We start from the raw sequence: 27,672 nt of genomic DNA, 5'->3' as shown, positions 1-27,672 counted from the left end.
GTAATAGAAATGTGTGAAAACTGTAATGGATTTCATTAAAAGTAAACTAAACTAAAAGTAAACCACGCTTCTTCTCTTCAGTAGAATAGAGTCTCTAGCATGAATATCTGGAGCTCTTACACAAGCAGGAGCGTGAGCTCTGGTTTACCAATGACAAGAAGTCATTTTGCCAGTCAGAATCTGTTTTACGTGCTTCAAAATATGCAAAGGGTTACCGAATTCAATTGAGCAGATAGAGTACCACCTATATTTTAAGCGGCTACCCTCTTCCTCAAGGAGCAGCTTTTGTGAAGAGGAACAACTTGGGAGTGGTGTGCACGCTACACGAAGGCACTGCTGACTGCAGAGGGAATGAATCTGCAAGGCGGGCTGAGGAAGGAGGATGGAGCCTGCAGGAAAGAGATGTTTGAGCTCAGTCTTGAAGAATGAACTTTATCCACCAGGTGTATAAAGAGGAAAGGGATTCAACACAGGGACAGAAAAAGAAACATGCACTTCTGCCTCAGGAAACTGTGCTCAATTGTTGACATTGCAATGTCAGAAAATAAAGAAATGAAGTGAATGACAATAACTAGAACTTCCTAAGAAGAGTTGCCCAAATTTAGGGAACAAAATTAAAATTACCTATGCAATACTCAGAGTGAGTTGCTGAAAACTATCCATTAACTTGATGGCACAGCAGTATTTACCTGCAAAAGTTGCTCTGAGGACAGCCCCAGGCTGTGCATAAACCCAAATCTCGAGGCTTATGTTTACTCCAGCTGTAAGTGGGCTTTAATCCGATGTGGAAAGGTACAAGGGGGAAGTACTGCAAGATGTGAAATGAAATCAAAGTAGATAAGACAGATCACACAAAAAGAAGATGTATAGGATAAGTATTTGAAAATATTTCCATTAAGAATATTATATTCCTAGACCCTGACCAGTTGGCTCAGTGGTAGAGCATCAGCCTGGTGTGTGGATGTTCCAGGTATGATTCCCAGTCAGGGCACATAGGAGAAGTAACCATCTGCTTCTTCACCTTCATTCTCTCTCTCTGTCTCCATTCCTCCTGCAACTATGGCTTGATTGTTGGCCTCAAGAGCTGAGGATGGCTCTATGGCCTCCACCTCAGGTGCTAAGAAGAGCTTGGTTGCTGAGCAACAGAGCAACGTCCCAGATAAGCAGAGCATCGTCCCATAGTGGGCCTGCTGGTTGGATCCAAGTCAGGGACATGCGGGAATCTGTATCTGCCTCCCCTCCTCTCACTAAATTAAAAAATATATATATTATATCTCTGCCTGACCAATGGTGGTACAGTGGATAGTGTCCACCTGGGACACAGAGGACCTAGGTTCAAAATCCCGAGGTCACTGGCTTGGGTGTAGAATCACCAGCTTGAGTGTGGGATCTTCGACATGATCCCATGGTTGCTGGGTTAAGCCCAAAGGTCACTCTCTTGAAGCCCAAGGTCACTGGCTTGAGCAAGGCTCACTTCCTCGCCTGGAGCACCCTGGTCAAGGCACATATGAGAAAGCACTCAATGAGCAACTAAAGTACCTCAACTACAAGTTGATGTTTCTCATCTCTCTCCCTTCCTGTCTGTCTGTCTCCCTCTCAGTATAAAAAGAAAAAAATGAATATTATATTTCTATATTCCATTAAATTTAGCATGAGAAAGTTTGAAAGGTAAAGCTGAGGCAAATCTAAATTTTGAAGATAAGGGAGAACCCAGATGAAACAAATGCTCACTAAATCTTAAATCCTTATGACCCTCTGGCATGAACTTTACTAGCTATTTTAGCTATTGGGGCCCAATAGTCTCTTATAGTTCTGAGAAGAAACCACCACATTGTCATGGTAGAATCCAATCAGGAGCTCATAATTTTATAATCAACATTAGTAAACAATGAGTAATATGATGGGTTAAAACACATATAATTTACCAGGAAATTATGAAGACTAAGGAAAACATTCTCATTTAGGGCTAGAATAGAGAGACAGAGATGAAGAAGAAAGCAATACTCCTTAACATTACAACGTACAACACTCAGTCCCAACTTACAGGAGATGCAATCAATGGTATGAAGTGAGAATGTCAGTGGTAATTACCATATCAGTATCTCTCCCCTCTAAAAAGAAAGCTGCCCCAGTCTTAGGCCAGGTGGACACACCCTCTGTACTTGCTCCCTCCCTATGATTCAAACCCAAGACTGAGTCCCGAGCCCATGATCTCTCTGACCCCAAACCGCCCCCAGAGTGCACCTGCTCTTCCCGTCAATGTGGGTATGTGTAGACCTAAAACACCACTGGAATTTTAATGAAGTCTCTAATTCTTTGATGTCTAACTCAGATCTTTTTTAAATGGTTATCCGTGCTTTCTTTCTACTAGCTAGTGCTTGTTAAAAAACTTTTTCCATCAAAGTCAAAAGACAAATACAACACACAAAAATTTTCATGATGTGAACAAAACATTCTGAAAATAAAAATGTAAGGTATCCTTTTGGTCATGACATGTTATACTGCGGGCTCGACTGCACTGTGATTCACTAATGAGAACCATGACATGTATTCAGTAACAAGTTAATAAAAAATGCAAACTGTTTCTACATCTTACATATTCATGCCTCCACTTTTCCTCCATTATTTGCCAATAAATCTTTTTGCTTGAATTAACCAGCCACCATGGACAGAGCTGGTTAAAATAAAACATTTGCTTCAACATTATGTCTTTCTAATGTCTCTATCAGCACCTTTTAGAGTTGGCAGTCAGTTTTATCCATTTCAGTTTGCAACAAGAACCTAGGCTGATGTAGATCATGGCTAGTTGTACCCTAGAAGAGTCTGGAAACATAATTTCTGCCAGCACAGTGGTCCTTATCTATGCTGGCCCGTATGGTCGTTTATTAAAGCATCTGCTAATGCTCTCAGGGTTACCTGGGGTCAAGGATATACACCAGCTCTCCTTAGCTTTAGATTCTCCAAAACACAAAGACAGCAGAGACTGGTCGACGGTATAGAATGAGTGTTATAGGCAAGGTACAGGTGGGGACAGGACCACTCTGGAAATGCCTTACTACTTGAAGTGTCATCTATGGACCAGTAGCACTGGCACCACCTGAGCTTGTGAAAAACGCAGAACCCCAGGCCCCTCCCGGACTCACTGGATCACCGTCTGTATTTTAACAGGTGATTCATACATACAAAAGTGTGAGGGAAAGGTACACTTAAGAAAAATAGCCTAAGAAACTGTTTCTGAAGATTCGCCATTAAGATTTTTACCCCAAATAACTCAGAAATAGGAAGCCTAAACCAATGTTTGGGTATAAAAGAACTATGTCCCTTATATTGAAAATGCCCAGGGAAACCTTACTGGGAACCAAAGATCCCCACTTCAAGCACTGAGAGCTAAAGCTCTGGATTTCCTGGGCATCAATTTTTTCATAACAGATTGCCAACATCAGATACAGTATGTACCTTAGGAAAGTGATGAGTTATACCATGTACAACTTTCATAGCAACAAATTATTAATTTACAAAACTCCAAGTCAACATATTGTGCCTCACAGTCATTTAAGCTGGCAAGACTTAAAAGTGCACACAAATCTGAAGTAATGCATTGGAAATATTTGATTTATGTTAAACAGTGCTCTGGAATTTAAACACTCATATGCTCAACCAAACTCTATTCCTGGCCAATCGGTTCACTGATCAGCTTACATGAACTCTTCCAACATATACTGCCCAGCTAAATATAACATTTAAAAAAATTAAGACCTTTCTGTATATTTTTAAAATAAATCTCATTTCAAGTAAATTTCCTGAACTGAAAAGAACCACCACCACAACAAAATAATACCCAAATGGTCCTGTGCTATAAAAGGCACTGCTTGTATTGAGTGAACTACGCCTCTAACAAGGACCTTCTAAAGAAGGAGCTGCGATGGCAAAGCCGTGAAGGCCTTCGTTCCAGGAAGGGACACGAAGCAGCGTGTCAGAAAGAAATTGTTTTTCTGCTCCTTTTGATGGGTTCTGCTTTCAAGTCAGGAAATTAGAAACAGGTGTGCCAGAGGGCACACACATCCTCGCTCCACACTGAAAAACACGCGTTTTCAATTTTCAAACATGAAAGAGACTCCTGTTGAATGAAAGAAGAAATGAAAATCCAGCTCTGTGTCTGTGAACCATATGAAGGGAGCTTAGAAAGTCTTTGACAAGTTGCTCAACCTAACTCCCTCTCCCACTGACAACAGGTAGTACTCGACAATAGGAAGGAAAGGCATTCTTTCAAGTGAGAACAATCAAAGAGAGAATTACACCAAGGATCATAGCATTGACGTTTTAACCCATCACTTGATCTTATGCTTCTGTTTCTACCATTTCTTCACCTTGTGTTTTTAAATTAGAAGCCTGTTCTTTTACAAAACAACAACAAAGCAATGCAAAATAAATATCTGGCAAAAAAAATCTGAGAAAGTACAAATATCAAAAGAACATCTTTGGGCTCATTTGATGCACTATCACTCACATCTACAATCTCTTTCAAAGAAAGACCTACTTTTCTTCCTGATGTCTGAGCTCTCCTGAGGTCCTGGAGACACTTCAGTGAATTACGGATGTGATGGCTGGAGCTAAGCTTAAAGGCAAGTGGTTTTGGTGGGACTTTGGGGACAGGATGCTCAGTACTAACGGCTGCAACAACACTCCAGTCGTCAGGTACACTAAGGTGCCTGCAAATGATCCCTAGGTACATGGAAGGAGCAGAACCTCGTTCAGGGTTAGCAAGCCTCTGGTACAGCCAAGATGTTGAAATATTGGCTCTACCTAAGTTGGCAAGAAATCTCCCTATATTATCAAGTAAGGCCACAGATCTGACACCCTTTCAGAAGAAAGACTATCTTTACTTCTCTTTTATCACACCCAGACTACAGCACAGATAACAACCTTTAAAATAGCTGTTGTTTTGTAGAGCAAAGGCAATCACAAGCCATCTTATATAAAAGCAAAATACCTGAACTTATACATGCATAAAAAGACACCCTTCAGATTCTTTAAAATTATGTTTTGAATGATACTTAATGATACATAAAAATGTTTGTTGTACAATGTTAAATGGTTAAGTCATAATACAAGCTAAAAAGTACTGTTGTTTTATTTTATCTACCAAAAATCTATCAAAAATATTAACACACTACCACATGATTGCAAAATTATCAGTTTCATTTGCCAAATTCCTTTCAATGAGCATGTGCTATTTCACAATCAGAAAAATATCCACTCACTGAAAACCTCCAAGATACATAATAACCAAAGCTATCACACTGAACTGACTTCTTAGCATAATTCAGAATTCTACTTTATTTTGGACCATCAATGACTTTAGTTAAGTAAAAAGTAGGAGATAATATGTTAATAGTTCATCAGATATGAGGTGACCTAATTAGAGTAAGCAATAGTCTCAGAATAGAATTTCTGTCCCAGATAATTACTTTATATATTTTTTTATTTTTTTTTAATAAGTGAGAGGCAGGGAGGCAGGGAGACAGGCTCCTGCATGCACCCCGACCTGATGCCACCCAGCAAGCCTCCTATAGGGGCTTGCCCAGCCCTTCTGGAGCCACTGCTCTATTGCTCGGCAACTGAGCTACTTCAGTGCCTGAAGCAAGGCCATGGTGCCATCCTCAGCACCCGGCTGTGAAAGGGGGGGGGGGGGGGAGAGAGGAGTGGAGAACAGATGGTAGCTTCTCCTGTGTGCCCTGACTGGGAAACAAACCCAGAACTTCCACATGTCAGGCCAATGTTCTACCATTGAGCCAACCAGCCAGGGCCCAGATAATTACTTTAGTTCTCTGAAATGTGCTAATACTTCATATACTATTATCTGTATAAACAATATTTCTTCCCCACTCTTACTAATTAAACAATCCAAAAAGTCAAGTGCTTTTAAGATGATGTTTACAAATGTCACCGTTTTATCTATGCTTATATCTAGAAGTCATAATTCATAAAAAGATTTCTCATGGCATTACTCCCAACCGTACATATTAATCCAAATTATTTCAGCTTAAGTGGCTTCTCCTTACCCTGAGCCCTCTAAGAATCTCGTTTAATGTGACAAGATTATGAAAGTTTATTATTTTATAAAAACAAGAAGCTTCTGAGAAGCCACAGTGTCAACCATGTGAAACACCTCTGCCTAATGAAGTAGATAAAGGAACCAGCATGGGCTGAAGAGTTTGAATTCTACAGTGATATATTTAACTCCATGACCTGACTGGTCTCTCAATGCTGAGTCTCTGCTCGTCATTCCAGTGCAGCCTCAGGGATGACTTATCTGTCTGTATCTTCAAAAAGAATGAGCATAAAGGGTCCCCACTTTATACAAAAGTTTAAGACTTAGTCAAGCCTGACCAAGCAGTGGTGCAGTGGATAGAGCGTCGGACTGAGACACGGAAGACCCAGGTACGAAACCCAGAGGTCGCCAGCTTGAGCATGGGCTCATCTGGTTTGAACAATGCTCACCAGCTTGAGCCCTAGGTCGCTGGTTTGAGCAAGGGGTCACTTGCTCTGCTGTAGATTTACATGTTTAAATAGGGCAATCAGGGAAGATTTCCATGAGCAGATACATAATCTGAAAAAGAGTCAATCAGGTCAAGGGCAGGGCTAAGATACTGAGGGTAGAGAGCTAAATGCGAAGGAAGCAACTCAAGTAGAGATCCGCAGTGAAGTGTGCCTGGCATGTACGACATACATCAAAGTGGCCAATATAACCAAAACTGCAGGGGAAGGGAAGAAAAGCAAGACCTGAAGTGGAGGAGAGGAGCACATCGTATGAGGCCTCAGAGCCCTGTGTAAGGATTCTGGATTTTCCTTTGGGTAAGAGGGAAGCAGTTGGACAGTTCAAAAAGGAGGTACAACACATGCTATGACTTAGGTTGAATACCAACTTGTGTGTTGAGAATTCAATAAAGGGCAAAAGAGCAAAAAACAAGAGACAAGCTAAGGCAGTGGTTCTCAAAGCGTGTGCCAGGGTGCACTGGTGTGCCTTAGAAGATTTCTAGGTGCACCCTATGGTATTCCAGAGAAATATGTGCCTGTTGGGGACCAAAAAACCAACAGGGTTTTTGGAGTTTAGATATTTGGAGAACAGAGGTGTGGGGAATTGGCTGTAAGCTAACAGTCTGCCCAACCCCCCACCTCACTTGCCTGATTAGGTTGTAAAAAGCTGTCAAGCTGTGGTGCTGGGTTGTTTACACCAGTGGTCCCCAACCTTTTTTGGGCCACAGACCGGTTTAATGTCAGAAAATATTTTCACAGACCGGCCTTTAGGGTGGGACGGATAAATGTATCACATGACCAAGACAAGAGTCAAGAGTGAGTCTTAGATGGATGTAACAGAGGGAACCTGGTCATTTTTTAAAAATAAAACATCATTCAGACTTAAATATAAATAAAATGAAAATAATGTAAATTATTTATTCTTTCTCTGTGGACCGGTACCAAATGGCCCACAGACTGGTACTGGTCCGTGGCCCAGGGGTTGGGGACCACTGGTTTACACTACCCCCCTTGCCCCCTGGAAAGACCGGAGGCAAGTTTCTTCTATCCTTTGTTTAGTGTAAAGTTAAGATTTGCTAATGGCCTCACTTTGCCCTATAAATAAAGCAAGATGCAGTTTTGGGGAGTGCTTTGTTCTTGCCAGCAGCAATTACAGGGCCCTCCTGACCCCGTATTTTCTTAATTCCACACCATTTCCACTCAGGACCTGGAATTACTAGCTGCGCTGGTTTGCGACATGAGCCCAGATATAAAAATCAATGTAGTTACCCTATTTTACCATTTCATTACAGAAATACTGCTCTTTTTGCTAACACATCATTATTATATTTATTATTAACACATTATATTATTTTTAGATAAATACACCCAAATAAACTGGATAGATTTCTCAAAAAGAAGCATGATTTTGAAGAATCCAATTCTGAAAGTGAGCAAAAGTTAAGTCTAAATAAAATAGGACTTGAAGGCTGACAGGCAGAATTTAGTTTATAATATTTTCCATCACTTACCACTGAACAATACGATTGGATCAGAAACCCATTCATGGAAGTTCAAGTGATTTTGGTTTAAAATTAACAGAAGAAGAAGAACTGGCAGCTATAGCCACTGATCGTGAATTGATGATTAAACATAAGAAATTGTCTCTTGAAGCCTTCTATAAAAGAAGAATATGGCTCTGAACATTTTACTACAATTTTCAAAATCCTATTTATGTGAATTAGGATTTTCTACCCTCAACATAATTAATAATAAAAAGAGAGGAATTCTTCAATGTATTGACGAGCAAATGAGAGTTTGCCTTTCAAATATATGCCCAAACATTGAAGAAATTGCTAGGACACATCAGGCTCATGTTTCTCATAAACACAAGAATGAAAAAACTTAACACATTCATGCTGGGACCTGCCAAATTTACTAAATCTTACTAAGAATGTATCTATATATATAAAAAGATAACTTTTTTGTTTTTTTTTATTTTAACCCCTTTTTACAAATTCTAAAAAGCATAACTCAAAAAATGTAACATAAAAATGTTTTTTAATGTCAGAATAAATTTAATTTTGTCGTATTTATTTTGTTTAATTACCATAAAGGCACGCTTGGACTTTATATTTTTTTCTTTAATATTTGACTTAATTATTATAACATATTTTTCAGGAATTTGTATATAGTGATATAGTGCTCCTACAATTATTTGTAGGATTTTAAATGTGCCCTGACTTCAAAAAATTTGAGAACCACTGAGCTAGGGTCTAGTACAATAATCCTGATTAAAGATAACAACACTTTGAATCTGTTGATAGTAGTAGAGTTGCTAAAAAATGGTCAGACTTTAAATATATTGAGGGAGGAGGGTCAACAGGGTTTGTTTTGCTTTGGATGGGGATAAACTATAAAAGAAAGGAGGATCAAGATCAAGCATGACTCCAAGAGTTTGGCCTGAGTCACTGGGAGGCTGGAGCTGCCATTTGCTGTGAGGAAAAGACTGCAAGAGAAGTGGGTGGAGGAGAGGAGGGCAATGCCAAGAGATGATATTTGGACATGCTAAAGTTGTGACGTCTGTGAGACACGTAAGTGCAGACTTGGAACCAGCAGTTCGATAACTGACATCGGGGGAGAGGCTCAGGTTGCTGACAAAATTGTGGGAGTCAGCATATATATGATACTTAGCCATTAGACTGGATGAAACCACCACAGGGAGTGCGTATACAAAAGAGAAAATTTCATGCACTAGGTCAACACTGAGAGGTCAGGGAGATGAGCAACACTACCAAAAGGAGAAGGAGAGGCCGGTGAAGGGGAAGAAGCCAGGGAGTGTGGTACACTTCAAGTCTATCAAGCGCAGCATTTCCAGGGGGAGCAAGTCATTCAAGCACTGTGTCAAATGCTGCTTAACAGGGCTAAGGACAACCACTGGATTTTAAATGTGATTGTTAACCTTGAGAGAACAGACTGGTGGCTTGGTAGAGGAGGATGCCTGACTGAGGAAGACTTAAAAGCACATGATAGGAGAGAACTGAGAATAAAAAAAATATATACCTCAAGTGCAGACAACCCTTTGAAGTTTCACTTTGAAAGGTTGCTAAAAAACAGCAAAGAAAATTGGAAGGGACACTCAACCACTCAGGTGACCTACACAGAGTCCAGGTAGAACAGGGCTTTATTCAGGACAACAATCAAGAGACTGAGCCACCAAGAATGCCTGTGACATATAGACAGTACCAAAGAGAAATAATAGCTACTTCTAAAAAGGAAGCAAAAATGTGGATTCCTGCCTGCCTCCCCATTGCCCTCTGGGCCCCCAGACAGCAGGGAACACATAGCACCTGTACATGTCTCAGCAAAGGTTTACCACTGGCTCTTCCGCCATGGGCCTCCACTCCCACAGGGAAAGCTGCCTTGTGCCCTGCTGACAAAGGTCCCTGGGAAGAAGTTTTGCAGCAAAGACTCATGAGGTAATCTCCCACAGAGGGGCAGAGGACACCTGTAGCTGACTGGAAGGCTGAAAACCCAGAAGGGATGATATCCATCCCAATCACTGCCTCGGAAATGTGAAGGCGAGAGCCCGGTCTCATCCATACACTTTTTTCTTTCGCCCATCTTTAACCACACTCCTGGCAAGCCCTCAGGTTTCTAGGACTACCCAGAGCCAAGACCTAGAAAAATTAAAAAAACCCAGAAAATTAGAACCCCTGGGCCTCAGTCCAGAAACAAAGTAGCAGATCTTTCTTCATGCCAGAACACTGTGAGGAAGTGGAATTAAAGCCTACCTCTCCTGATCTCGTCAGCTGCCATAGATCCTCTGCACTCACTGTTTCTCTTTAAAACTAAAACAGACTGCAAAAAGTAGTAACAGAAGATCAATGTTAAGGTCAACCAGGGCATAAACTCAATCTCCTTTTTTTCTTCTTTCTGATCCTCTAATCCTCAATCTACTCCACTTTTCCATAGCCAGTGAGAGACCACAGATGTGTCTTACATTATGCATGTGATGTGTTACTGAAAAACTATCTGTAAATCTGATTTTGGCAAGTTAAATCAAATTTTAAAATGCTATTTAAAGAAATTTCATGGTAAATATGATTTCTGAAAAGACAACCTTCTAGAAGAGGGAGGAAGCACATATGCATTTCTTTCTTTTTAATTAAAATATATTTTGCAAATAACATTGTGTAAATTTAAAGTGTATAACATACTAATCTGATACATTTATATATTGTAATATAATTGCCATTAGAGCAATAATTAGCACCACTATCATGTTACGTAAGTGTTCTTTCTTTTGAGTGGCTGGAATAAGTAAATTCTAGTCACTGAGCAAGTTTGGTAATTATAATCCAACATTGTTGTCTATACCTTCGCAGCCCTTAATTTGTCTGTTAAGCACTTACTAAATGCAAGGCCCTGTGCCAGGCACTCAGTAGAAAAACACCTACAGCAACCCCCTTCCCCAAAAGCTTATGTCACAGTGAAAGAAAGCTTGAAACAAATTATTATCACAACATAAAGAAACTGAGAAGAAAGAAAGCTTGTACTATATCTTCTCAATTCTAAAGTACTCTTCCTCACATTTTAAACTTCCTGAAATCAAGAGGTGCGTTAAAATGGCCGCCACCACCTCTGGAGCGCGGCTTCCCAGTGCCGACCCCTCGCGTGAGGCATAGGCTGTGCTAGAACCCCACCTGCTGAGTTTAAGAACCACTTAAGGTACGTTCAAAAGGATTATGGGATGATACAAAATTGAAACAAAACTGATTTATACATAGGAAGGCATGGAAACAGCAATGAGCATGATGTTATCAGTGATGCAAATATTTCTTGAGGGAGGAGTATGTGAAATTCTATATTTTCTTGTAAAGCAACAACCACATGTTACATGATGAGAACACAGTGTGTCATAATTGTTAGTCTTTTTCTCTCTTAGTGTATGTTTCTTTTATTGGTGTATTTTATTCCTGGATATGATGCTAAATATACAGGCAACAAAAGCAAATATAGACAAGTGGGCAAGTAGGACTACATCAAACTAAAAAGCTTCTGCAAAGAAAATAAACAATAAAATGAAAAGGTAACTTATAGAATGGAAGAAAATATTTGCACACCATATATCCGATAAGGGGTTAATAACCAAAATATATAAGGAATTACTACTGTAAATCGATAGCAAAACAAACAAAATAAAAAAACAGTAAGATAAAAACATGGGTAAAAGACTTGAACAGACATTTCCCCAAAGAAGATACACAAATAGCCAATAGGTACATGAAAAGGTGTTCAACATCACCAATCATCAGGGAAATGCAAATAAAAACAATGGGAGGAATATCACAACCATGGCCCCCTGCTGGGCTTCTGCCCTCAGCAGAAGGGCATAGGAAACCACGACTCCAATCCTATAGGGTTCATGCACACATTCACTGACTCCAAGCTCCAGAGCAGAGGCAGTAGTCTGTAAAGTATCTGGGTCATACTGACAAATTTTAGGGCCAGTGCCTGAGGGGCAGGGATCTTCTGGGGACATTTATTCTTTGTTTCTTTTATTTTACTCTCTTTCCACCTAGCCGGCCCAAGTAACACTCTACATCAACCTTCCTAACAATGTTCATACCACTGTAATGTTTTCCTGAGTTCCAACCCTGCCCAACCTGCCCGTCAATACCAGAAACCCTCCCAAACAGCTCCAGCCCGACACATAGAGAAGACAGCCTCAGCTGGGCACCGGAGTCCCACCCAAATGACACCAGTCCCAAAAGACTCAGCAGGCAGCTTCAGACAGCATTGGAGCCCCTCCAAAATGGCTCCTGCTTTGAAGAGTGAACCCACACACACCAGTATGTCCACAACTGTTGAGGCAAAACCTCTCCGCCAAGCAGGCTGGGACCATCCCTGTCCACCAGCACACCCAAAACAGCTGTGGCAGAGCCTCACAGACAGCTATGCAGGGACTCAGCCCTTCCCACCAGCATATCTGCAGCATCTGCAGCTGGGCCTTTCAACCAGTCATTCTGAGGTCAACACTGCCCACCAACACACCCACAGCATCACCAACCAAGTACAACAGGAGAGCACATATAGCTACACAGAGGATTGTCCGACTGGGACCCAAAGGACACTGTCTACATAATGCCACTCTCTAAAGACCAGGAAAAAGACATAGCTGACCTGCCTAATACAGAAACAAACACAGAGAGATAGGCAAAATGAGAATACAAAGGAATATGTTTCAAAGGAAAGAACAAAACAAAACCTAAGAAAAAAAATTAATGAGACAGAGATAAGCAGTAAAACAGATAAAGAATTCAAAGTAATGGTCATTAAAACACTCACCAGCCTGACCTGTGGTGGCGCAGTGGATAAAATGTCAACCTGGAAATGCTGAGGTCACCGGTTCGAAACCCTGGGCTTGCCTGGTCAAGGCACATATGGGAGTTGATGCTTCCAGCTCCTCCCCCCTTCTCTCTCTCTGTCTCTCTCTCCTCTCTCTCTCTCTCTCTCTCTCATCTCTCTCTCTCGCCTCTCTAAAAATGAATAAAACAAACAAACAAAAAAAAAAAAACCACTCACTAAACTCAGTAGAATAGTGGACAAAGTGAAAACCTCAAAGATAGAAAATATGCAAGAACTCAGCAAAAGAGTGGAAAAAGTGAAACCCTCAAAGAGATAGAAAATATAGGGGAAAAAATCAGCACTAAAGAATACAATAACCAAAATAAAAAATATACTAGAAGGAATCAGCAGCAGATTAGATAATAAAGAAGAATGGATGAGCTATCTGGAAGATATTGTAACAGAAACACTGAATCAGAACCAAAAAGAAGAATTTTAAAAAATGAGGATAGTTTAAGGGATCTCTAGGACAACATCAAGCATATTAATATTCACTTTACAAGGCCCCAGAGAGAGAAGAGGGAGAAAAAAGGGGAAAGAAAATCTCTGAAGAAACAATGACTGACTGGTGAGTGGTGGTGCAGTGGATAGAGCATCAACTTGGGACACTGAGGTCCCAGATTCAAAACCTCAAGGTTACCAGCTTGAGCATGGGATCATCAACGTGAGCCCAAGGTCACTGGCTTGAGCAAAGGCCCAGTCAAGGCATGCATGAGAAGCAATCAATGAAAAACTAAAGTGATGCAACTACAAGTGGATGCTTCTCATCTCTATCCCTTCTGGACTCTCTCTCTCAAAAAGAATTAAAAACTTCCCTAACCTGGCAAAGGGAACAGACGCCCTAGGTCAGAAAGAATAGAGTAGAGAGTCCTAAATAAGAAGAACTCAAAGTAACAAAAGCCAAGACACATAAATAAAATGTCAAAAGTTAGAGAAAATTCTAAACGAGGGAAATCCCCATAAGCCTATCAGGTGAGTTTTTAGCAGAAATATTGCAGGCCAGAAGGGAGTGATGAGATAAATTCAAAGTGCCAAAAGAGAAAAACCTACAACCAAGAATACTCTACCTGGCAAGATTATCATTTAGAATTAAAGGAGATAGTTTCCAAGACAAGCAACAGCTGGAGGAGTTCGTCACCACTAAATTGGCACCACAAAAAATGTAAAAGGGACTTCTTTAACCCTTTGGGTAGTACAAACATTCATGTAAGTCCTCACTCAAAGGGTTAACAAAAAACTCATTACTCAAAGGGTTAAGTGAAAAAGAAAAATGCAAAATTAGAAGTGAGAAAATATATATATAAAATAAAAATTTTACTGGTAAAGGTAAACATATAGTAAATGTAGTGGATCAATCACTGATAAAGCTAAAAAGGTTAACCGAAAAAAAAAGTGGTAAAATCATCTAATTCTACAATAATTAGTAAAGGGATATACACACACACACACAAAAGATGTAAAATATGGCATCAGAAACATAAAATGGGTGAGTGTTGTACATAAAAATGTACTACTTTTAGAATGCATTTGAACTTAAAATAGACTGCTATATAGATAGGTTGTTATGTATGGACCTCATGGTAACCACAAACCAAAAATCTAATACATACACAAAAAATAAATAGAAAGGAATCCAAATATAACACTTAAAAAATCATCATATCACAAGAGAAGAGAGTAAGAAAAGGGTTACAAAACAACCAGAAAATATACATAATTAACAAAATAGAAATGAGTACATACCTACCAATAATTACTTTGAAAGTAAATGAACTAAATGTTCCAATAAAAGGCATAGGGTGGATGAATGGATAAAAAACTGTTAAGACCCATACATATGCTGCCTACAAGAGACTCATTTCAGATCAATACACACACATACACAGACAAAAGTGAAGTAACGGAACAGATGTTTAATGCAAATGGAAACAAAAAGAAACTGGGGTAGCAATACCTGTATCACACAAAATACACTTTATTAAAAACACTATGACAAGAAACATTTCATAATGATCAATGAATAAACTCAGTAAATAAATACAAAGTTTGTACATATTTAAACACCCAACATAGGAGTACCTAAATTTTTAAAGCAACTATTAACAGACATAAAGGGAGAAATGAAAAGCAATATAATATTAGTAGGGGACTTTAACACCCCACTTTCATTAATGAATAGATCATCCAGACTGAAAACCAAATAGGAAAACACTGGCCTTAAATGACACATTAAGTCAGATGGTCTTAATAAAACATTCCATCCAAGAACAGACAAATACACAGTCTGTTCAAGTCAACATGAAACATTCTGTAGGATAGATCACATGTTAGGCCACAAAACAAGTCTCAATAAATTTAATATCAAGCATCTTTTCCGACTGCAACAGTATGAAATTAGAAATCAAATACAGAAGAAAACTGGAAAAACACAAACATGAAGGCTAAACAATATGCTACTAAACAATCAATTGATCAATGAAGAAATCAAAGAGAAAGTAAAAAATACCTTGAGACAATTGAAAATGGAACAACAATGTTCTAAAATCTATGGGAAACAACAAAAGCAGGTCTCTAACAGGAGTGTTTATAGTGATACAGGACGACTTCAAGAAACAAGAAAAATCTCAAAAATTCTAACCTTACACCTAAAGGAACTAGGAATAAAATGAGCAAAACCCAAAGCCAGTAGAGGAAAGAAATAAGAATCAGAGTTTTTGTAAAGATAAACAATACTGATAGAATTTTAGTCAGACTCATCAAGAAAAAACAAGAGGGCCCAAATAAAATCAGAAATGAAAGAGAAGTTACAACTGACATCACAGAAATACAAAGAATCTTGAGAATACTATGAATAATTATGCACAACAAATTAGATAACATAGAAGAAATAGATAAGTTCCTCAAAACATACAATCTTCAAAGTAGGAAAGAAACTGAAAATCTGAACAGACCATTTAGCAGTACCAAAATTAAATCAGTAATCCAACCAACAAAAGTCCAGGACCTAACAGCTTCATAGGTGGATTCTACCAAACATTTAAAGAATTAATACCTATCCTTCTTCTCAAACCACTGCAAGAATTAAAGAGGAAGCAATGCTTCCAAACTCAATCTACATGGCCAGCGTTACTCTGATACCAAAACCAAACAAAGACAATACAAAAAAAGAAAATTACAGGCTAATATCCCCAATGAACATACATGCAATATCCTCAACAGAATTCAACAATTTATTAAAAGGATCATATACCATGATCAAGTGGGATTTATTTCAAGAATGCAAAGATGGTTGAATATATCCATAAATCAATCAACATGATACCCCTCATTAACAAAACAAAAGATAAAAATCATATGATAATCTCAATAGAAAAATCATCTGACAAAATTCAACATCCGGTTGGGATAAAACCTCTAACCAAGTGGATACAGAGGGAAGATACTTCAACACAATAAAGTCCTTATATGACAAATCCACAGCTAACATCATGGCCGATGGTAAAAAGCTGAAAGTTTTTCCTCTAAGATCAAGAACAAGATATGAATACCCACTCTCACCACTTACGCTCAACATGGTACTGGAAGTCCTCACCACATCAATCCAACAAGAAAAAAAAAAGTACCAAAACTAGAAAGGAAATGTAAAACTGTCATTATTTACAGATGACATAATATATATAGTAAAACCTAAAAACTCCACAAAAAATTAGAAAAAATAAATTGAAGGATACAAAGTTAATATGCAAATTATTGTTTTTATACACTAATAATGAACTATACAAAGGAGAAACTAAGAAAACAATCTCATTTACAATTGCATCAAAAAGAATAAAATATTTAGACATAAGTTTAATCAAGGAGGTTATAAAACTTGTACTCTGAAATCTATAACATACTGATAAAAAGAAATTGAAGACCACACAAATAAATGGAAAGATACTGTGCTCACAGATGGGAAGAATTAATAGCATTAAAATGGCCATATTACCCAAAGCAATTTACAGATTCAATGCAATCCCTATCAAAATACCAATGACACTTTTCACAGAACTATAACAAATAATTCTAAAATTTGTATGGAACCACAAAAGATCTAAATAGCCAAAGAAATATTGAGAAAGAAAAAGAAAGTTAGAGATATCAATCATAGACCCTGATTTCAAACTATACTACAAAGTTATAGTAATCAAAACAGTATGGTGCTGGCACAAAAATAAACCTATAGATCAATGGAACAGAATTGAGAGCCAAAAAATAAACCCATGCTTTTATAGTCATTTAATCTACAACAAATAAGGCAAGAATATACAATACAGAAAGGACAGTCTCTTCATAAAACGCTGTTGGGAAAACTGGACAGATTAATAAAAAAATAAAACTAGACCATTTTCTTATACCATATACAAAGATAAGTTCAAAATTGATTATTAAAGACTTACATATAAAACCTGAAACCATAAAACTCATAAAAGAAAAATATAAGCAGTAAATAATTTGGTATTTCTCTTAGCAATATTGTTTTGTATATCTCCTTGGGCAAGGGGAACAAAAGCAAAAATAAACAAATAGGACTACATCAAACTAACAAGGTTTTGCACAGTGAAGTAAAACATCAATGAAATGAAAATGCAACCTACTGAATGGAAAATGATACAGTCATACACACCACATAATCACAAGGGTGCATTCTTAAAAACGCATTGTTAGAGGTGATTTCATCATTGTGCAAACCTCATAAAGTATACTTACACAAACCTAGATGGAACAGACCACTACATACGAAGGCTATATGATATATCACTATTGTACATGCAGTCCATCATTGACTGAAATGTTATTATGCAGAGCATGACTTTATTTATAAATTATATATCCAAGAAACAGTTAATATCCAAGATATATATAAAAAAACTCATACAACTCAACATGAAAATATAACCTGATTAAAAAAATGGGTAGAGGGCCCTGGCCAGTTGGCTCAGTGGTAGAGCATCGGCCTGGCGTGTGGGGGACCTGGGTTCGATTCCCGGCCAGGGCACATAGGAGAAGCACCCATTTGCTTCTCCACCCCCCCCCCCTTCCTCTCTGTCTCTCTCTTCCCCTCCCACAGCCAAGGCTCCATTGGAGCAAAGATGGCCCGGTGCTGGGGATGGCTCCTTGGCCTCTGCCCCCGGCGCTAGAGTGGCTCTGGTCTCGGCAGAGCGACGCCCTGCAGGGGCAGAGCATCGCCCCCTGGTGGGCAGAGCGTCGCCCCTGGTGGGCGTACTGAGTGGATCCCGGTCGGGCACATGCGGGAGTCTGTCTGACCGTCTTTCCCCATTTCCAGTTTCAGAAAAATACAAAAAAAAAAAAAAAAATGGGTAGAGGATCTAGATATTTCTCTAAAGAATACACACTGATGGCCAATAGATACATAAAAAGATACTCAACATTACTAGTCATCAGTGAAATGCAAATCAAAATGAGAATATTACCTCATACCTGTCTAAATGGCTATTATCAAAAAGATAATAAATAACAAGAGTTGGCAAGGATGTGGGAAAAAAAAAAGGAACCTGCCTTCATGCACTGCTGGTGGGATTGTAAATTGGTACAGCTACCATGGAAAATAGTATGAAGATTCCTCAAAATATTAAAAATAGAACTATAACCTAGCAATCTCATTTCTGGGCATTTATCCAAAGAAAACAAAAACACTAACTGGAAAACAGACATGCACTCCTGTGTTCACCGCAGCATGATTTATAATAGCCAAGATATGGAAGCAGCCTAGGTGTTCACAGATGGACGAATGGATAAGGAAGATGTGCTATATAAACACAACGAAACATTACTCAGCCATAAAAAAAGAATGAAGTCTTGTCATTTATGACAATAGGGTTAGACCTAGAGGGTATTACGTTACATGAAATAAGTCAAATAGAGAAAGACAAATACCATATGATTTCACTTATATGTGAAATCTAAAAAATAAAACAAAGAACAAACAAAACAAAACAGAAACAGAATCATAGACACAGAGGATAAACTGATGGTTGTCAGAGGGAAGAACAGTATGGAGATGGATGAAAAACAGGAACGGGATTCAGAGGTCCCAACTTCCAGTTTTAAAATCAATAAGAAATAGGGTGCAATGTACAGCACAAGGAATGCAGCCAATAATACTGTAATAACCTTGTATAATGACAGATGTTTACTAGAGGTTACTAGACTTACTGTAGTGATCACTTCATAAGGCACAGAAATGTCAAATCACTATGTTGCATACCTGAAACTAATATAAAATTATATGCCAACTATACTTTAATATTTAATGGTTAAAATGGTAAAAACAAAAAAACTAATCGTAAACAAGGTAGTTCTCAAGTTAAATTGTTCTTACAGTCAACATTTGATACAAATCAACTAGTAGTTTTTTAAAATAATAATCTTAGTTACTTAGATTCAATGAAATACAGTTAAGTATTTGAGCCCACTATTCAGGACCAAGAACTGTGCTTGGTGCCTTTCATATGTCAACTAACTCAATCCTCTTAAATATTACGGTAGATATTATTCTGTTTTATAAATAACCCCTTGCCATTGTCACAGCCAACATGTAAAACAGTCTGAAAAGGACCCAGGTACAGTACCTACCCTTCTCCCTCCCTAACCAGGCAAATGTCTATAATGCCAGAACATGAGTCAGCATTTGCAAGGTAAGCTCCCAGTCACCCTAGCGTCTTCCCCACTCCCTACTCAGTCCTCCCCACCCAGTGATGAGAACAAGATGCTAGAGTTTACCCCTCAGGCTAATGATCATGTCCTGCCTGGCCTTAGGAGAGACTTACACTGACCATAACCAACTATCTTCCCTCTGCCTTTCAATTATCACCTTCCAAAAACTATAACCAAAAATGTAAACCAGGTCTCCGGATTTTCTGCAAAGGCCTAAGGTACAAGTCTTATTTATTTTGGTCAAAAATTGCAAAATTCTGTGCTCCACCTTTCTTCTGACTTGATCACCCAACTCTGCTGTTGCCATTGTCACCTCAGAGCAACAGCCCCAAACAAGGATAAAACAATCACACAAAGCCCCACAGATAGAAGGAACTAGAGACCTGCTCTAATACTTTCAGGTTCTATGGGCTGATGATGGCCTTGTACTTGAAAGGACATAACATAGTGAGCTGGGTATCCAAGTCAAAAAGGTGCAGTGGATGTCATGAAGGGGAAAGCTGAACTTATCTTTAGTCATACGAAGCAATCCCCACCCGATGCAATGCAAGGTGAGCAAAGAAGGAACTATCCAGGGGGAAGGGGAAAAGACCTTAATTCTACAATTTTAGCTTTACCCACCCACTGCATTCTACTTAACAGAATCAAATCTAGTAAATCTTATCCCACTTCCACCAGTTTTTAAAAAAAGGAGGGGATGGTGGTGAATAATCCCAAGGAAATTGAATTTCTTTTCCAAAGTGACAAAGACAGGCTCTAAGAATTTCAGTTTCCTAAAAAGTAGAATACAGGTTTTCCAACATCTAGACATGAAAGTAACATTTAAAGATGAAAGTAACATTTAAAGAACAACAAACCAACTCAATGAGCAACATACTGACCAATAATCAAACTGACAGATGATAAAACTGATACTCTATTTTAGACTTCAGTTTATTCATATACCACTATTTTCCACAGACATAGAGCCATACTTAATTATGAGCACAAGCTAGTTCCTAAATATTATATGTAAAGTTTCCATGTGCTATTTTCCCAGTAGAGCCCGAGCTCTAGGCCGATTGATCAGGTGTCCCCGCACAGTGGGACACTCCAGCTTAACAGCAGGGCTGGTGGCCTCTTTGAGACTACTCTTGAGGCGGCTATGAGGATTCTACTTCTCAGTACTTAGACGAATTGCCATCGCAGGAAAGATGACTGACTCACAAGTTAGTTGCAAGAATAACACAGGCAGTTTATTACTCACAAATCCGATGGCATGCCGGGGTACAGCTTAAGGGGGCCCCGTCGGTGTGCTCCTCTCATTTGCCCTTGATCAGTGGCGTGGAGGTAGTCCACATTCAACACTGGAGTCGGGACAACTAACTGAGCCTGGGGATCCTTCTACTTCAGTACACTTTTCTTGCATATGCCTTCTAACAGGTGTTAATCTACAGGATTATCACATCAAGCAACTTTTTGGGAGTTCCTGCAGGGAGCTCTTTTTATCTATGTATAATTTCACACACACTCTCACTGGTCCCTGCACAAAAGGCATAGGCTGCCTATCATATCTGTACACACTAGATAAGTTCCCACCCAGAGGGTGTAGCCTTACTCACTTGCCTTAATGGCTTTTAATATTATATCCTAACCTATTTCTATATAGCATCTATATTTTTCTATATTTCTATATATTACTGTAACAGCTACCAATTTTAATTAAAAATTAACTCGTATTATTCTATAATGCTCACCCATCTCTTCAAAATTAAAAAACTAAAAACAACCTTTTGCCAATTATGTTACTGTAGTTTGGGTTCAACATTAATTTGTGTTTGGACTTTACCTGCTAGGCCAGTGGCTGACAGTCTTATTTTTCCACTGCTATAAGAAAAGGATCTAGGTCAGGAACAGGCGGGCAAGATAATATGGGTCTGAAAGGCCAGAGTCACGTCAGCAAAAATGGAAAGAAGCAAAAAATATGAGAATAGTACCAAGATTTCAAGACTGAGCAAAGACTAGGGTAGTGATGGCAATAAAAGAGATAGGACCTGGCCTATGGTGGCGCAGCGGATAGAGCATCAAACTGGAATGCTAAGATTGCTGGTTAAAAACCCTGGGCTTACCTGGTCAAGGCACATACAACAGCAATCAGTGAACAACTAAAGTGAAGCAACTATGAGTTGGTACTTCTCATTCCCCTGCTCTCTCCTCTGTAAAATCAATAAATAAAATCTTAAAAAAGAGAGAGAGAATACAAGAGAAAGATGGTCAAGGAGTGGGACTAAAAAACAAGATGTTTTAGTTGAGTCTGCTGAATTTGATGTTTATACATGACACTCACCAAGACATGTCCAACAGGAAGTAGGAAATGACTCCCATTGGTCACAAGAGAAAAGTCCGGCATACTGACAGACATGGGAGCCAATATGCTAAAAGATCTGCTGAACTCATGGGAGCACAGCAATAGCACCCTATCACCAAGAACTGCATACAGTGAGAGGAAGGAGGGACAGCAGAGCCCCCAGTCTGTGGCTGTCAGCATTGGGAAGACTCTGTGAAGAATAGAACAGGTCCGAGAAGCAGGAAAAACCAAAAATTCCAGAATCTATGCTACAGACAGAAAGAAAACAGCCACCTCCATCAGAGATCACAGAAAGTCAAGAGTTATCCGGAGAAGAAGGCAATCGGATAGAAGAGGGAGAGGGGGCGTGGCAGCCAGACAACCCTCCCTACGAATAAAGCCTGGGGATATGGGAGAAAGGCCTATGGCCAGAAAGATAGAGAAAAGCAATCCAATGTTCTTTGGTTGATATAAACCAATATTACTTTGCTAACCACGCATATCACCACATTAAAAAGAAAAGGCTTCAAGAACGTCTGGCATAAGCATATAAAAGCTGGTATCTAGACATCAAGCATTCTTCCCATTAAAATGCACCCCCCAACACACATACTCACACTCCTTTCTAAATGAGACTGATTTTTTAATGCAGGTACAAAAAGAAGATACACATTTTATTTATGAAAAGTGTAGTAAACTGTATGTCATAAACTATACGTTTCAAAATGAGTTTTATTTCAACATTTTACTCAAGAGAATATCTCTTAGTCTTTGAAATGCTTTTCTATTTTTATATCTATGATCTAAATTTGACACGATCATGAGTCATTACCAAAAACTAAAATCCATAGAGACTATTATTAAGTTATAATTAACTCCAGAGTTGCCTTGAAATGTTAGGAAAGCAGTTACACTGATACTCACGTTGTGCCACATCCTTAAAAGCTCCCAGCAACCAAAGATCTTTCAGGCGCCAGTGCTCTTGTCTATGCAGTGCTTTAGCACATGCTTTATGCTTATATACAAGTGTTGTTTTCCATCACTAAATGACCTACAAGGCTATGAAAAGTGGTCACGAAAGCAGCAAATACCTGAGGTACTCACAGCTGTGGAGTAGGGGCTATGCACTCTGGTGTTTTCCGCCCAGCAGCCACACCCGTACAGAGCAGCCTGGGGAAAGAAGGACAGATCGGTGCAATATGTCAGAAACTCTGTATGTGATCACTGGCTGTCAACAAAGACAAAATCATACCCAGCTAATAAATTTAATAATGGTATCTATCAACCGGGTAATAATACCAGAGGTCGTATAAAACCTGGCCAAACACCAATTTCACACTATCAAAGCTGTATTTTCAGCTATTGCAGTCATCTAAAATTTTTCAGAAAACAGCAGAAGAACTTTTTAAAATCATATCAGCAGTAATTTTTCTTTCCCTGAAAAAATCTTCCCCCATTGTAATTTGCCAGCTGGTTGCTCTTCTGGCCCCTTGAAATCATTGTGTTTACCTTACAATAGTGGTTCTCAAACTAGGTGTGTATCAAATTACTTGGGGAGCATGGTGATAGGAGCTGGGGTCCCCAGATAGTCTATGTCAGTGGTCTGGTCTAGCCCAGGAAGTAGCTACATTACCCAGGGCCCAGGGACATAGGGATGCTGGTGGTCCTCCTGGCATGTTCTAGGAAACCCCATTTCAGGGGGCCTTTTCCATGTCTTCCCTGGTTGAAACAATAGGAACTGTAAACTGTTGTGTACCAAAGCGCCCCAGCACATGCTCACCATGGTGCTAGATTCTGCCAGGTATAACGAAAGGAGGAAGAAAGGACTGTTCAAGCTGATTACTTTGAGGGTTATGTTGACCTCATAAAATGTGTTTGGAAGTATTGCTTCTTCTTCAATTTTTTGGAAGACTTTGAGTAGAATAGGAACCAAGTCTTCTTTGAATGTTTGATAGAATTCACTAGTATAACCGTCTGGGCCTGGAAATTTATTTTTGGGGAGGTTTCTAATAGTTTTTCCTATTTCCTCCCTGCTAATTGTTCTGTTTAGGCTTTCTGCTTCTTCATGACTCAGTCTAGGAAGGTTGTATTGTTGTAGGAATTTATCCATTTCTTCTAGATTGTTGAATTTAGTGGCATAGAGTTTTTCATAGTATTCTACAATAATTCTTTGTATATCTATGATGTCTGTGGTGATTTCTCCTCTTTCATTTTGGATTTTGTTTATATGAGTCCTTTCTCTTTTTTCCTCGGTGAGTCTTGCCACAGGTTTGTCAATTTTGTTGATCTTTTCAAAGAACCAGCTCCTTGTTTTATTGATTTTTTCTATAGTTTTTCTGTTCTCTATTTCATTTATTTCTGCTCTGATTTTTATTATTTCCTTTCTTCAGCTGGTTTTGGGTTGTTTTTGCTCTTCTTTTTCTAGTTACTCAAGGTGTGAAGTTAAGTGGTTTACTTGGGCTCTTTCTTGTTTGTTCATATCGGCCTGAAGAGATATGAACTTCCCTCTTATTACTGCTTTTGCTGCATCCCATAGATTCTGATATTTCGTATTGTCATTTTCATTAGTCTGTATATATCTTTTTATCTCTGCACTTATTTCTTCTTTGACCCATTCATTTTTTAAAAGTATGTTCTTTAGTTTCCACATTTTTGTGGGTTTTTTCCCTCTTTTTTGCAGTTGAAATCTAGTTTCAAGGCTTTATGGTCAGAAAATATGCATGGTACAATTTCAATTTTTCTGAGTTTGCTGATGTTATTTTTGTGGCCCAACATATGGTCAATTCTTTAGAATGTTCCATGTACACTAGAGAAAAATGTATACTCTGTCACTTTGGGATGAAATGTCCTGTAGATGTCTATCATATCCAGGGGCTCTAGTGTTTCGTTTAAGGCCAATATATCTTTATTGATTTTCTGTTTGGATGAACAATCTAGAGCCGTCAGCGCTGTATTGAGGTCTCCAAGTATGACTGTATTTTTGTCAGTTTTTGTTTTTAGGTCAATAAGTAGCTGTCTTATATATTTTGGTGCTCCCTTGGTTTGGTGTATATATATTAAGAATTGTTATGTCTTCTTGATTCAGTGTCCCCTTAATCATTATGAAATGACCATTTTTGTCTCTGAGTACTTTTGCTGTCTTGTAGTCAGCATTATTAGATATGAGTATTGCTATACCTGCTTTTTTTTTAGATTATAGTTGCTTAGAGTATTGTTTTCCAGCCTTTCACTTTGAATTTGTTTTTATCCTTGTTGCTTAGATGTGTTTCTTGTAGGCAGCATACAGTTGGATCTTCTTTTTTAATCCATTCTGCTACTCTGTGTCTTTTTATTGGTGAGTTTAATCCATTTACATTTAGTGTAACTATTGACACTTGTGGGTTCCCTATTGCCATTTTATAAATTGCTTTCTGTTAGTTTTGTATCTTATTTAATTCTTCTCTTTTGTTTTTCTATCATTTGTTTTTGTTTGGTTGTATTCCATACTTCTTTCTTCTGTTGCTACCTTTTATAAGTCATGTGCTTCTGTGGTGGTTTTTTCAAGGGTGGTAACCATTAAGTAATAAAATGGGTACCTACCATGTTCATTGTAGTACACTATCTTATGAGTACTTCTGCACTCCATTGTCCTTTGCTATTAATCTCCGTCCTCTCCCCCCTTTTTTTTGTTTTTGTTGTCACAGTTTAAATTTGGTTTTATTGTGTTTTTGGTGGAGCTTTTACTTGTGGTTTTGTTTTGTTTTGTTCTTTGTATCTGGTTGGAAAACCTCCTTAGAAACTCCTGGAGTGGGGGTTTTCTAATGACAAATTCCCTCATCTTTTCTGTATCTGTGAATGTTTTTATTTCTCCTTCGTATTTGAAGGATAGTTTTGATGGGTATAGTATTCTTGGCTGAAGTTCCTCTCTTTCAGGACTTTAAATATTGGGATCACTCTCTTCTAGCTTGTACAGTTTCTGCTGAGATATCCAATGATAATCTAATAGGTCTTCCTTTATATGTTGTATTCTTCTTTTCCCTGGCTGCCTTGAGAATTTTTTCTTTGTCATTGGTTTGTGATAATTTCATTATGCTGTGCCTTGTAGTAGGTTTGTTGGGGTTAAGAAAACTAGGTGTTCTGTTTGCTTCTTTCCTGGTCGGTAACTGTACCCCAGGCTCTGCCCCTCCGGCACACTTAGGTAGAGATTTGCAGTTGATAAGTCTCTATGGCAATGTCATATATTAGGCTTCAGTCTTGTTGGTAGTCGAGGCTTGTTAGCATTTGCAGGCTCTGACAATGAGAGAGTCCGTTTTCCCGGAGCCTCTCTCCTAGTCTCTCCTTTCTGAATTAGCAGCCTGATGATCCAGCTATGAGGTTGCTGCTGCCTCTGCCCAGAGAGAAAGAGGCTCAAAGAGCTGGCAGATTCCTACTCTATCCCCACTCTGCACAGGGCTCTGGGTAAGACTCTGTCAGTCAGAGCCACCAACGTAATCAGGCAGGGCTGGGAGCCAATTGCTCTCAAGGTGTCTTTCTCTGAGCCTCCAGGTGTGTCCAGTATGCCTCAGCACTCTGCGGGACCACTATCCCCAGGCTTTTTGCACTTTGTAACCTGTTTTGGCTTCTTTTTCAGTGTGTGAGACTTCCAGTCACTCCAAGGATAGATTTTTCTGTCGCTGGTTGAAGAACTTGTTGAAATTTTGGAGAGATTTATCAGTAGTGCTCCTCACGGCGCCATTTCTCTGACATCACCAGCACATTTTAAAAATAGTCTTTGTGCCTGACCAGGTGGTGGCGCAGTGGATAGAGTGTTGGACTGGGATACTGAGGACCCATGTTCGAGACCCCGAGGTTGCCACTTGAGCACGAGCTCATCTGGTTTGAGCAAAAGCTCACCAGCTTGGACCCAAGGTCACTGGCTCGACTTGCTTACTTGGTCTGCTGAAGGCCCACAGTCAAGGCACATCTGAGAAAGCAATCAATGAACAACTAAGGTGTCGCAATGCACAACAAAAAACTAATAATTGATGCTTCTCATCTCTCTCCGTTCCTGTCTGTCTGTCTCTGTCTATCCCTCCTCTGACTCTCTCTGTCTCTGTAAAAAAAAGTCTTTTCTTTAAAAAAAAAAATGAATCTGCTTGTGTGTTTTGTTACAATATGTGCCAATTGTCAAGAACAGTACTTTTTTTTTTAATGCTTATTTTATTGATTTTAGAGAGAGGAAAAGAGAGAGAGAGAGGGATGGGAACACCAATCTGTTCCTGTATGCACCCTCACCGGGGATTGAATCAGCAACCCCTGCATTTAGGGACAATGCTCTATTCAACTGAGCTATCAGGCCAGGGCAAGAACAGTTCTTTACCACTCATCTGATGCTTACATATTCCCAGCCCAGGCTAATTACATCTCCTTATCCAAGCAACATAATCCAATTAAGCAACTGTATTTTCCTGTAGGTACCTTGTCTCCTCTCTTCCACACCGTTTCCTGAGTTTTCATCTCTTACAAACTGTGTATTCATAAACTAACAAAGTGGATCAAATAAACACTAAGTTTTACAGAAGTGATTCTTTTTTCAAAATAGTCCCCTTTGCAGTGGCAGAATGGCTTCAACAGTGTTTGATGTAATATCCTGCTAACACAGTCCAGAACTATCCTCAGTTCTGTTGTTGCTATTTTGCTAACCAAAACAAACAAAAACAGTGAGAAAATCATGGGAACAGCGA

At 39.0% G+C, this 27,672-nt stretch overlaps 1 protein-coding gene across 4 annotated transcripts in view; it reads right to left on the bottom strand.

The window, feature by feature from the left end:
* TASP1 (taspase 1) overlaps positions 1–27,672 on the bottom strand; it is a 329,261-nt gene that overhangs the window by 133,384 nt on the left and 168,205 nt on the right. For 3 of the 4 annotated variants that reach the window (XM_066234263.1, XM_066234264.1, XM_066234265.1), the window contains one exon: positions 23,062–23,140. In XM_066234263.1, the coding sequence (XP_066090360.1) occupies positions 23,062–23,140 (79 nt within the window). The remainder of the gene's footprint in view (positions 1–23,061; positions 23,141–27,672) is intronic. The other variant, XR_010725983.1, reaches the window with a different exon arrangement.

The sequence above is a fragment of the Saccopteryx bilineata genome, chromosome 6, assembly GCF_036850765.1.
Source record: "Saccopteryx bilineata isolate mSacBil1 chromosome 6, mSacBil1_pri_phased_curated, whole genome shotgun sequence".
NCBI lineage: Eukaryota > Metazoa > Chordata > Mammalia > Chiroptera > Emballonuridae > Saccopteryx > Saccopteryx bilineata.
The sequence above is the reverse complement of the archived record's forward strand: the minus strand, read 5'-3'. Positions and strand labels throughout refer to the sequence as shown.